Source organism: Belonocnema kinseyi, chromosome 6 (assembly GCF_010883055.1).
Source record: "Belonocnema kinseyi isolate 2016_QV_RU_SX_M_011 chromosome 6, B_treatae_v1, whole genome shotgun sequence".
Classification (NCBI taxonomy): domain Eukaryota; kingdom Metazoa; phylum Arthropoda; class Insecta; order Hymenoptera; family Cynipidae; genus Belonocnema; species Belonocnema kinseyi.
In genome coordinates, this window is record NC_046662.1 from 3,644,525 (window position 1) to 3,657,894 (window position 13,370).

At 25.5% G+C, this 13,370-nt stretch overlaps 2 protein-coding genes across 3 annotated transcripts in view; one reads left to right on the forward strand and one right to left on the reverse strand.

Annotated features, from left to right (window-relative positions):
* Positions 1-502: 502 nt before the first annotated feature.
* The window catches only part of LOC117175006 (STE20-related kinase adapter protein alpha), a 36,438-nt gene continuing 23,570 nt past the window's right edge, over positions 503-13,370 (reverse strand). The window contains exon 7 of one of the 2 annotated variants that reach the window (XM_033364498.1): positions 503-838. The gene's annotated coding sequence lies outside the window, so the exon portion shown is untranslated. Of the gene's footprint in view, positions 839-4,042; positions 4,088-13,370 lie in introns of those variants that run through there. The other variant, XM_033364499.1, reaches the window with a different exon arrangement.
* The window catches only part of LOC117175007, a 12,122-nt gene continuing 715 nt past the window's right edge, over positions 1,964-13,370 (forward strand). The window contains exons 1-3 of the mRNA XM_033364501.1: positions 1,964-2,159; positions 6,385-7,062; positions 13,118-13,245. Of these exons, the coding sequence (XP_033220392.1) occupies positions 2,079-2,159; positions 6,385-7,062; positions 13,118-13,245 (887 nt within the window). The 5' untranslated portion in view covers positions 1,964-2,078. The remainder of the gene's footprint in view (positions 2,160-6,384; positions 7,063-13,117; positions 13,246-13,370) is intronic.

Genomic DNA, 13,370 nt, shown 5'->3' on the forward strand with positions numbered 1-13,370 from the left:
AAGTTACCGGGCTTGGGGGTGAAATTTTTCATATTTGAATCCGCCATATCTCGGCTATGAAAAATCTTATCAAAAAGTTAGACATCGCATTTTGAAGGTAAATAGTAGTTCTTTACGATGCCATTGTCAGTTTGTGAAAAAAAAAATTTTCGCGATGTTACGGGGCCTCGAACACATCAAAATAACGGGTTTTTGACCCTTTTGGTTAGAATATCTCGAAAACTGAGGGTGATGGAATTTTTCTGAGGTCAGATTCGGATTCAGCGCAGCAAAAACCTTCGGGTATAGTAGGTCTGGTCTCTGGTTCTGAGAATTGTTGGCCTGTGTAATCGACGTTTCTTTCGCTAACAGAATTTATTTTATGAAGTGTAAAGGTACCTTCTAATTGAGGTAACATTTGTGATAAAACGTAATTTTTTCGTATGGAGTACATAGATATCACATAGGAATGCTTAAACCAAAAATAACATAGATATAAACTCGATGCGAAGTACTATTTGCTTGATTAGAGGTTTGGTTTTTGTTTTCATATTTCGAAGCAGTAACAAACAACTTACAGGTGATATAAATACCTCATTCTAGTTATCTAATGATATCAATTTCAGGAAAGGTTATCAAGTCTAAGCCTAAGAGACTGTTTATAGGAAGATTTAAGCAGACATTAAATTGTATTGTAGTTTTAGTATAAAATATAGAAACCAATTTCCTATTTACAATTTATATCATCTCTATAATATATGTACGATAAAAAAAAATGTATTCATACAACTGCCAATACATAATTTAAAAGTCTCTCAATTTTCAGTGCATCGAGTCTCTTCGTTTTTAAAGCTGTAACCTAAAAAATAAAAACAATCTACATTGCAAACCTTTGTGATTAAATAATTCTAGGTACTTTACGTATGGGCAATTATTAGTAAGCTTGAAATTTTATGCAAATTCATATTGTTACAATTATAAACTATTACCGCTTCACAGTAATAATTGATATTGTTTCTTTCAATTACAAAAAAAATGTACTTTTATTATTTAAATGAATATTTTACACATAAAAAACCTTTTTATAGAGATAAATTTTGAGGAAGCAGAGTTTGGAAACAATTTCTCTCAGGGATCTGTAGGTTCATTTACTTGTAGTGACGGGGGCCAACGCCAGATGGCGCTGATTTAGACCGTAAGTCCTCAAAATGATGCATGGGAGTGCTACCACTATGGTGGCAGGTAGGCTGCCCAAAAATATTATAAACCATCCGGCACCTCACTAGCGAACCTATAATGAGTTCCAAGAACTAGAAAATGACATTAGTTAAAAAGAGATGAAGATAACTCTGTCTTTTCTTGACCAAAGATATTTTTAGTTCCTGGGACTTATTATAGGTTCGCTAGTGAGGTACCGTATCTAGATTTATAATAGGGAGATTTTATTGACATATAGTTCTGGAGCGCTGGCTATGGCTGTCGAAAGTGGACTAAATAATAGAAAGAGAGAATAAATTGAGAAATTCCACCTGTCTTTTTCTAAGAATGGTTATTGGTTCTACTCGTCTCCCATCGGCTTTCATTAGAAAAAGATTAACTGACCAATCACCAATCGCCATCCTTAGAAAAGGACGGGTTAACTTTCTCGATTTGTTCTCTCTTTCTATTCCCTGGTTCACTTCCAACAGTCGTAGCTGTCTTTTTTTTACAAATCGAGATCGTATCTAGGTTCTCAACCAATCAAATTTGCCATAAACCAACAAGGTAGCTAGAAATGAATCCTTTGAAAAATATTAATTCCACAATTAATTCAAAAGAGGCCTCCGTGAAAAGGTGCCCAAGTGTTTGGCCCCTGACTTTCAGACATTTTGGATTTCTCCCACTCTGGACTATTTGCGCATGCGCAATGTGATCTAATATCTCGCTTTCACCCGCAAGAAGCGTGTGAGTGAGCGCCAGTGTTTATGTGACAACCGTGAACGTGCATGACAACAATAATAAGTACAGAAATTGAGAATTTGAGGTTAGATCCATTTTTTTTTTTAACTTGACGTGACAGAAGTGTTTGCAAAGTCAAAAATTAAGTAACAACTGGAAAAATGTCGTGTTGTGTTCCCAACTGCCAAACAGCGTACTGGAATAAAAATACTTTAGGAATAACTATGTTTAAACCTAGTACGGTACGTGAATGAATCTTATTTTCTGAAGACGTAACTTTTTTTATTTTTGGTTGAAATGTTGTTTATCTTTGTCAATTGAAAATTCATGTATTTTGTTAAAAGTTTGTTTTTTGGCAGAAAATTAATCTGTCTTTCTTTATGGTTGTAAATTCATCAATTGGTAGAAAATTAATCTTGATTGTTGACAAATCATCTTTTGGTAAAAAATCCAGCTATTTTGTTTGAAATTCATTTATTTATTAATTGGCAATTCAACATTATAATCAAAAAATCATTTCTCTGGTCCAAAATTTACCTTTTTGTGAAAATTGTTATTTTTTTAATCAATCTTCTTTAAATGAAAATTGCAGTATTTGGTTAAAATTTAATAAATTTTCTTAAAAATTCTTCTATTATAATAGAGTAATATTCCATTGTGGATTGAAATTTTATCTGCTTTTGTTGAAAATTCATGTATTTTATTAAAAATTTGTCTTTCAGTATAAAATTAATCCTTTGGACTTAAAATTTATTTTATGAGACCGGGAAATCATAATAAATTTATTTTTTTACCGGGAATTTCACAAATATTTATTTTAAAATCTTTACAAGTTTGATTTTAACAGGTTTTTAAGTAATTATTTTCATTTTTATCTTTTTCTATTATGGTATGATTCAGTTTACAATAAGAAATTCGAAAATGGCAGATTACGAACAAAAAATTTAGAAGCTTTTTAAGAATATTCTGAAAGGCTTTAAAAAGAATAAAAAACATCTTTTTAAAATTCTTAGGAAAATTGAAAATTACTTCTTATTTTGAAAAATTAATTTAAGAGAATATTTAAAAAGATTGACAAAAATGAATCTGAAAGATTTTAAGGAAACATTTGTATTTTGCAAGATTTAAAAAAAAATTTTATGGCGAATTTGAATCATTTTAAAAGGTGTTTAGAAGTTCTGAAAAAATTTTAAAAATCATTAAAAATTTTTTAAAATGTAAAACAACATTTAGATGTTTCGAGATTTTTAAATAAAATTTTTAAGGTTTTTTAAACTATTTAAAACAAAAATAATTTAACCTTTACATTAAGAAGTCTTCAGTTTATAGAAAAAAAATGTAATCTTTCAATTATTAATATTTCTGGCTTAGAATTATTTAAAATTATTTGCAGCTTAATTTTTATTATTTTAAAAGGAGAAATTTTTAGCTTTAGAATTCGAAATTTTTAATTCTATTGACAGTGAAAAATGTTTTGTGACCCGGGAAATGATTGGGATTTTTTTCTGTGTTCGAAACGGCTACCCTGTTTATATTTCAAATAAACAAATAAGTTTCACATTTTTTAAATTTCAATCTGAATTTTTTTATTCCGTTTATAAAAGATTTAAGGTTAAAAATGTTACCAGATTAACCCTTAAAGTGCATACATGGTAAAAATCACGGTAAAGAGCATCGTGGGTGTTATACACCCCAGCTTATTTAATGATGTACTTATAACCACTATTGAATATTTTGTCACAATAAAATTATCCTATGTAGTTTAAGGTATATTTTATGAGGTAGAGTTGATTTTATAGCCATTTATTTGTTTTAAGTTTGTTAAACAAATTATTTAAAAAAAAAAGTGAAAAAGGGCTTTTTACTTAAAAATTCACAACTCATGAAATTTTAATTATTTTAATCTGAAAATTGATGACTATAATTTTGAAATAGTGCACTTTCATAAAAAAAATATTGCAACATGGGTGCAAATTAAAATGATAAATCAGACTTTTTGCTCTTAAATCGATTTATTATTATAAAACTTGAGGAACTTTGACATGTAATACTATAAAAATACAAGAAATTGAAAAAAGAGAAATATATAACTGTATTCTAACAGTTATGTTTTATTGAACACATCCACAGTCTACTCGCGTATGACACGCTGCCGTAAGTTATAAGCCATCTACAAAGAAAAAAGTATAAAATAATCGAAAAAATAATTATTTCACTTCATTTGATATACTTACGTTAGAAAGTAAACAAAAGTCAATAAAATTTGCTCCAAAATTACTTGTTCACTCACTAAGTGCACACTGGGTGTAAAATACCCCCCGATTTTTTACCTCCACTTTCAACAGCTGCTGCTAGTAGACTGAATGACAATATTACCGAGAATATAACCGAGAAATAAATTCTCTGAGAATTAATGAGAATCTCAGAATTTATTTTAATTAATAGAAAATTGCATTTTTCCGTTAACTTTTCGGTTGAAAATTTAACTCTGTTTTTGAAAGCTTGTCTTTTTTATTTTAAAGTTTACCTGCTTTAGCAGAAATTAAATCTTTTTTTGATAGAAATGCAACTGTTTGGTTAGAAATTAAGCTATTATACTATTTTCTTGAAAAATTAACTAATTCGTAGAAAATGTACTTTTTGTTTAAAATTTATATTTTGGCGTTGAAAAATGAACTGAAATATTTTTTGGATGAAAGTTCCACGTATAAAAAAAATTGTTTTTTATTACAAATTCATCTGTTTTAATACAAAATTAATTTTTGGGTCAAAAATTCAATGTTTTTGGTAGAAAATTATTTCTTGTTAACATTTTTATAGTTTTATCATCAAAACTCGACTTAAATCGTTTTCAACGGAAAATTCAACTATTTTTTTTTCAATTTATCTTCTGGATTTAAAACTTCATTTGTTATAGAAAAATTTTCATTTTTCGTATGTAAATGCAACTTTTTGGTTAAAAATCGTTTTTCTGTGCTTCATAATTCAACTAATTTGTTTAAAACATTTGGTTAAATCGCTTTTTAAAAAATCTCTTTTTTGTTAAAAAATTATCGGAAAATACTTCTTTTTTTTTTTGTTTAGAATTCATTTTTTAACCGAAAATGGAACTTTTCCATTTTTTAAGATTGATATTTTTTAGTTAAAAATTCCCCTTTATTTTTGTAAGAAAATTATTTTTTTGTTTGAAATTTCCTTTTTTTTTGGGTAAAAATGCATCGGTTTCGTGGAAAATTAATTTTTTGTTGAACAATCATATTTTTTGTTTAAAAATTGCATTTTTGTAGAGAATATTTGTCTTTTGGTTTGATGGTTCAATAATTTAGATAAATTTTTATTTATTTTTTTCAATGAAAAATCTTTATTTTTTTGCAAATTCGTCTTTTTGGTTTTAAAATTCTTTTCTTTTGTTTTATATTTTTCATTTTTTTATGAATAAAATATAAATAATTGATTATTGGACGTTAAGTGAAATTTTTAATTTGGATTTTAATCTGATTTAAATTTCTTATATTTTAAAATATAAACTATGAAACTTTTTCGATGGAAATTAGTATTTTTAAGTTGAATATTAAACTATAATGATAAAAATTCAATTATTTTGTTGACAATTCCAGTATTTTGTTAAAAACCCATCTTTTATGTTAGAAGGCATTTTTTTGTTTAAAATAAATTAATAAATTTTTATATATGAAATACTGCTTTATTCCGTTAATAAACTATTCGATAAAAAAAGTATCAGAAGATTAAAATGCGAACTGCTTAGGTAAGTAATTTAATAGTCTTTTTTTGTATAAATTTCATACTTTTTTTATTTAAATTTAAACTATGACACTCTTTTGTTGACAATTTGTCTTTTTAGGTTAAATATTCAACTATTATGTTAAAAATGTATTTTGTTAAAGAGTTATCTTTTAAAGTAGAAAAAACTTTTTTTGTTTGAAATAAATGAATACATTTGATAATTTTAAAGTATATGAAAGACTGTCATTCCTGAATATGTCTTAGCTAGAAAAAAATTTATATACAACCGCTGATATAACCTGGACAGTAAAAATATTGTTAAAAATGATAAATTCTCCTAAATTCTGTCATATTCTCGGTTATATAACCTAAACTGAAATTCTTGGGAATTTAATAACTCTAATGCTAAACGACTTTACTTACGGTTAGTGTTTCCAACTAAAGCTAGATGGCAACACTTACTCAATTTTTTCGAATTAAGTATGGTTTATAAGAGTTTGAAATTGCTTGGGGTATATAATACCCACAATGCACTTTAAGGGTTAAAGTGCTGGTCTTTCAGTATTAATGGTCAGGGAAAATAAAAAATTGGTCAGGGAAAAGTCAGGGAATTAAAAAAATTAAGTTTTTTGGCTACCCTCTAATTGAAGAGGAAAATAGGCATAGTTATACTGATTTTGGATTAGATTGTATGAGCAATATTCCTTTATTTTATTCGCTCAGGAAAAACAATTAGAAGAATGGGAAGAAATTCTCCGACGTGACGTCGGTTTACCGAGTATGCAACAAAAAGATAAAGTTTGTATATTGCACTTCAAAGAAGATGTAATTGAAAGAGAACATACACTTTTTTTTCGAGGCGGAGTGCATAGAAAAATAGCGAGGAAAAGACCGATCTTGTCGCCGAATGCTACTCCATCAATTTTTCCTGAAAATTCTCCTGTCCCGCCTAAGCCGAGGAAAAGGGCCAAATATTACGATCTAGCAAGCCCGGAAATTCTCGCGCAACAGAGAAAAATGTACGAAGAATTTAAAGAAAAAGCAAACTCCACAGATGGTCCGAAAAAAGTAAAAAAACCAGTACGATCAAGAAAGCGAAAATGTGAAATCACAACTGAGGTTAAAAAGGAATTAGAAGAGAATGAGCCAGTGAAATTAAAAGATTCGGGAGTTGAGGATGTTGCCACTGGGGAGGTAGAAAGTGAAGAGGAACCAAAAATAGGTGATCTTTTTGACTATCTCGTCAAGGTAAAGCATGAAAAGAGAATCTTTTCAAAGTATTTACCGAAAGATTGGATTTCAAATTTTCATGATGCTGGGTGCATATCGTGGACTCTCTGGAACGATGATTGTTCAGGGATTTCTAAACGCATCGTTCTTTATTGCGACTTGACTGTTGATGTAAGTATTTTAATGTATCGAAAAAAATTCTTTAAATTCAAGATTTTAATTAATTCTACTTAAAATGATATGTATAAATGCAGGGTGGCGACTTGGCCCGGAATTTAATTTTTAAAATCGGGTATTTACGACTGATAGCAGTGTAATTAAAGTTTTCGTTATTTTAATAATCTTGGTTCATTTAGAAAAGTGATCTCTAAACCGGAGGATTGATCGCTTGCTTTTTATTAATTAAAAAAAAAAAGATTTTTTCGCTGACTTAAGTTTAATGATCGAATTGATGATATTTCAAACTTTTTTTTTGACTTGGAACGGGAATTTTTCTAATGAATTATCATTTCGATTTAGAAGAGCTCTAGGGGGCGCAGCGGGCGTTTGTCCCCTCATAAATTCAACAGATCCTTTGAATTTTTTCAAAAATATAACTAAATTTTTCTGAAATAAGTGATTTGAGAAATATTTAGATAATTATTTTAATCTTTTTAACATATTGAAAATATTTAATAATAGTTCTGAGATTGTATAAATCTGCGAAATATTTGAAGTCTTTGTGAAATCTTTTATATATTTTTGAAACATTTCTAAAAATAATTGAAATCTTTCGAAAGACGTTGAAATCTTTTTCGAAATCTTGTAAATATATCCGAAATATTTGAAATTTTTACGAAATACATGAATCTGAGTAATCTTCGGGGAATCATTTTAAAATATTTTTCAAGTTATTTGGTATATTTTTGAAATTGTTGAAATCTTTCCGAAATCATTGAAATCTTTTAAATCTATCCGAATACTGCGAAAATTTTTTTTATTTTTGGAAATCATTCTAATCTTTGAAAAATATTTCCGAGATCGTTACGAAATATTTTTTTAATATTTGATAATATTTACAAAATTTTTGAAATCTTTTAGAAGTATTTTAAATATTTTTGAAAAATTTATAAAAGTGATTGAAATCTTGTAAATATATCCGAAATTTGTTTTTTTTAATCCGTATTTGGTATATTTTTGAAATAATTGAAATCTTTTTAAACTATTCGAAATATTTAAAATCTTTGCGAAATTTTCGTGGCGTTTTTTATAATCGTTGGGAAATCATTCTAATCTTTATAAAATATTTGGTAATATTTGTGAAATTATTGAAATCTTTGGGAAATCATTGAAATCTTCGGGGAATCATTTTAAAATATTTTTCAAGTTATTTGGTATATTTTTGAAATTGTTGAAATCTTTCCGAAATCATTGAAAGCTTTGGTTTGGGAGATCTTTTAAATCTATCTGAAAACTGCGAAATTTTTATTTTTATTTTCGGAAATCGTTCTAATCTTTGTGGAATATTTTTGAGATCGTTATGAAATATTTTTTTAATATTTGGTAATATTTACGAAATTTTTGAAATCTTCATACAATATTTTTTTTGGGATATCTTGTATATTTTTAAGATGGTTGAAATCTTTTAGAAGTATTTTAAATATTTTTGAAAAATTTATAAAAATGATTGAAATCTTTCTAAACTATTCGAAATATTTAAAATCTTTTCGAAATTTTCGCGGTGTTTTTTATAATCGTTGGGATATCATTCTAATCTTTATAAAATATTTGGTAATATTTGTAAAATTATTGAAATCTTCGCGAAATCATTGAAATCTTTGGAAAATCATTAAAGTATGTGTGGAATCTCTTTAAACTTTGGGAAATATTGAGAATCTTTGAGAAATCTTTAGAAAATTATTTTAATCTTTCAAAAACATTGAAAACATTTGATAATATTTATGAAATTGTTTAAATCTGTGAAATATTTCTGGTGTTTTTTTACGAAGTATATAAATCTGAATATTTTTTTGGGAAATCATTGAAATCCTTTTAAAATATTTTTGAAGTATTTGGTATATTTTTGAAATTGTTAAAATCTTTGCAAAATCATTGAAGTCTTTTTGAAATCTTTTAAAACTATCCGAAATCTTTTCGAAATATTTGAAATCTTTGGGAAGTCTGTGAAATATATTTAATTTATCCGAAATCTTTGCGGCCTTTTTTTGAATCTTTAGGAAATCATTCTATTATTTGTGAAATATTTCTGAAATTTTTACAAAATATTTTTTAAATATTTGGTATTATTTGTCAAATTATTGAAATCTTTGAGAACTCATTGAAATCTTTATAAAATTTTTTTGAAACATGTTGTAAGATTTTTTAAATGGTTTAAATCTTTGGAAAATCATTTAAGTCTTTTTGAAATCTTTTTAAACTTTGCGAAATATTGGAAATCTTTAAAAAATCATTTTAATCTTTCTAAAATATTAAAAATATTTGATAATAATTATGAAATTGTTTAAATCTTTGCGAAATATTTGAAATCTTTGTGAAATATTTTTAATATTTTTGAAACATTTCTAAACATAATTGAAATCTTTTGAAAATCATTGAAATCTTCTAAATCTATCCGAAATCTTTGACATTTTTCAGAAATATATCAATCTTTGAGTAATCTTTGGGATATCATTAAAGTTCTTTTATAATGTTTTTAAAGTATTTGATATATTTTTTAAATCTGCGAAATCATTTAACTACGTGAAATCTTTTTAAACTATGCGAAATCTTTTAAGTTTTTTGTGCAATATTTTTAATTAATGCGACATTTTTTTAATTTTTGGGAAATTTTTAGGAAATATTTTTGAAATATTTGCGAAATCATTAAAGTCTTTATGAAATCTTTAAAAACTATTCGAAATATTAAAAATCTTTGGAAAATATTTGAAGTCTTTGTGAAATTATTTAAATCTATCCGAAATCTTTGCGACATTTTTTTAATCTTTGGGAAGTCATTCTGATCTTTGTGAAATATTTCTGATATCTTTACGAAATATTTGGTAATTTTTGCGAAATTATTGAAAACTTTGGGAAATCATTGACGTCTGTGTAAAATCTGTTGAGTTTTTCCGAAATATTAAAAATCTTTGATATATTTAAGGAATCTTTATGAAATATTTAAACATTTTTTTTTTAATATTTGGTAATATTTGTGAAATTATTGAAATCGTTGTGGAATCTTTGAAATCTGTTGGAAATTCTTATGAAGCAATTAAAGCAAGTACTTCGTGAAAAATTCGACTTTTTTATAGAAAATTAATCTTATTGGTTGAAAATTTATCATTTTGGTTAAAAATTTCTCTTTTCTAGTTAAAAATTCAAGAATTTGACTGAAGATTTGTCTTTTTTAATTGAAAATTCAACTATTTTGTTGAAAATTCTCGTATTTTGTTAAAAAATTGATTTTTTGGTAGAAAATGATTGTCTTTAAAATTATCATTCTCCATTTTAAGTGGAAGGGATACAACTTTTCTTAAACTTTGGTTTTATTAGTTGAACGTTTATCATTTTAATTAAAAATTAATTTCTTTTTTTGAAAAATGAGCTGTTTCATTGAAAACTTTTTTTTTCTTTGGATGAAAAGAATTTTTTTGGCATTGGTTGAACATTCATTTTTTTAAATAAAAATATAATTATTTTTCTATTTTTGAGTTGAAAAATTACATTTTTTAGTTAAAAATTCGTCTTTTTGGTAGAAATTAATCTTCTTGGTTAAAAATGAATCTATTTGGTCGAAAATTCAATTATTCTAGTTAAAGATTCCGCATTATATTTAAAAATTCATCTTTCTGGTTTAAAATTTAATTATTCCAGTTAAACGTTTACAATTTTATTTAAAACTTCATCACTTTGTTTGAAAATGTAATTTTTTTTTTGTGGAAAATATTTGTTTCAACCGAAAATTTAACTTATTCCAATAGAATATTCCATATTTTCAAGTGAAACTTCATCGGCTTGGTTAAATATTATCTTTTTTAACATAAACTTAAATTATTTAAGTTTTGGTTGAAAATTGATCTTTTTTAGTAGAAATTAATTTTTTTTTTAAATTAATTTAATTCAGTTGAAGGTTCTTATTTTTTAGTTGAAAATTTATTTCTTTTTTTAAAATATTAGCTATTTGATTGAAAACTTGTTTTTCGTTTGGATGAAAAGGATTTTTTTGCCGAAAATTTAACTGTTTTGTTGAAAATTTATTTCTTTTTTGGTTGAAAAGTGTTTTTTATGAATCTCAAAATCGAACTATTCCATTTGAATATTCCATAATTTTATTTGAAAAATCATTTCTTGACTAAAAAATTATTTCATTTTTGGTTGAAAAATGATCTTCTTGATTTAAAATTCCGTCTTTTTGGTATAAATTAATCTTCTTGGTTGAAAATTCATGTTTTTGGTTTAAATTTAATGCATCTTTCTGATTTAAAATTGAACAATTCCAGTTAAAGATTTACAATTTTAGTTAACAATTTATTACTTTGTTTGAAAATTAAACTTTTTTTTTATTTAAAGTTAGTTTTTTTGTTTATAAATTTTTTTCTTGTGGAAAGTAATTTTTTCAGCTGAAAATTGAACATATTCCAATTAAATATCCCATAGCTTTAGTTTAAAATTCATCTGTGTGGTTAAAAATTTTCCATTTAATTTTTCTATTTTAGATTTTTATTTTTAAGTGTAACTTCTTAATTTAAAGAATTTTAAAATGCAATTTTCATTAAATTAAAAATATTGTTTCAGTATAAAATATTCAGTTTTTAACCCATTCCATTAAAAATTGTCTAATTAAGACAAAGGATAATTATTTAATATTTAGTGATGTTTTACTTTTCATTTAACACGAGTAAATTAAAACAAAATATTTAAAAGTAAAAAAATTTGAAAATTAATTATTTGACACAGAAAGCCTTGAATCATTAAAATTTCGAAGAATTTTTAAACTCTGAATCTTACAATTTTTTTTTCCTAATTTTTATTTGTAATTGAAATTGTTGAATTTTGATGCATAAATAATAATTGAATACGTATTATTTCTACAAAAAATATGAGTAATTTTAAGAAATATTTAAACGTTTTTAGAAGATTCAACATTTTTAATTGCAAACAAAAAATTTTAAAGCTTTTTAAATATTGTCAAGGCTTCAAAAGAATACAAACATTTTCTTAAAATTCATAGGAAAATTAAAATTGATTTTTTATTTTGAAAAAATATAGTAAGAGAATATTTAAAAAGATTTAAAAAGTTTAATTCTTAAGAAAAATTTAAAATATCTAGATTTCCCAAGCATTTGAAATAAAATTGTGTAGATTGTCAAGGATGTTTAAACTATTTCAGATGAAAATAATTTAATTTCTAATTTAAGAAGTGTTCAGTTTAAAAAATAATTATCTTTCCCTTTTTAATATTTCTAGCTTCAAATTGCTTACAATAATATAATTTTGGAAATTTTAAAGTTCATTGATTCATTCTTTAATTTAGAGCATTGCAAATCATAATTTAGATTCATATTTTTTTAATTAAATCTGAATCTTTGAACTCCACATAATTTATAAAAGCTAAAAATTCTAAAATTTGCAGTTTATCTGCATTTCATTCAAAATTGTTCAATTGAAAAGCGTTAGTACCTTCCATTTTATGCATTTTTATTTTTATTGAGCAGTTAAATGTAATACTTTTCAATTAAAAAACTTTTGAACTTCAATTTTTAGAGTTTAAAATTAAACTTGTTATTGTTTCAAATGGAAAATTTGTAGAGTTCGATTTTTTTAATTTTCATGACGGTGAAAAATGTTTCCAAACCAGGAAATGACCATGCAATTAATTTTGCTGTTCAAAATTCAGGGGTTGGGTTAAAAATTGAACTAGTTTCTTAAAACTCCGTATTTTTTGTTGAAAATTAATTTTTTTAACTAAAAGTTGAACCATTTGTTTAAAAAAATCATTTATTTTGCTCTGTTGTGTTAACGGACGTTTATAATGAACGTCATAAAAATAAATGTTGAGATTTGGCGGCAAATATGAATTTATTACTTTCAGTTGACCGGGAAAATTGAAAAACTTGACTAGAAAAAAGCGGTAATTTGAAATCCGATGGCCCAATCGTCACCCTAAAATGTATGAGAAATTAATCCCCAATCCAAATCTACATGCAAGTTGGTTTTATTATTTTTTCTATTATTCTTTTGATTCCAGTGTTATCTAGAAGGAAAATCTATTTGTTTACCGGGAATATCCAAGATCGAAACCATGCATGATTTCGAAAACTTGACGAAAACATATTCTAATTTAAATACATGCATGGGCGTAGAAGACGATTTAGGGTGCGAATAAAATTATAAACATTTTGTATAATACGAGGGTAGTTCAATAAGTCCTTAGAATGACCAACAGATGGCGCGCGAATCGCTCCAAATCATCTGTTTTCAGTCAGCACCACTCCCGACTA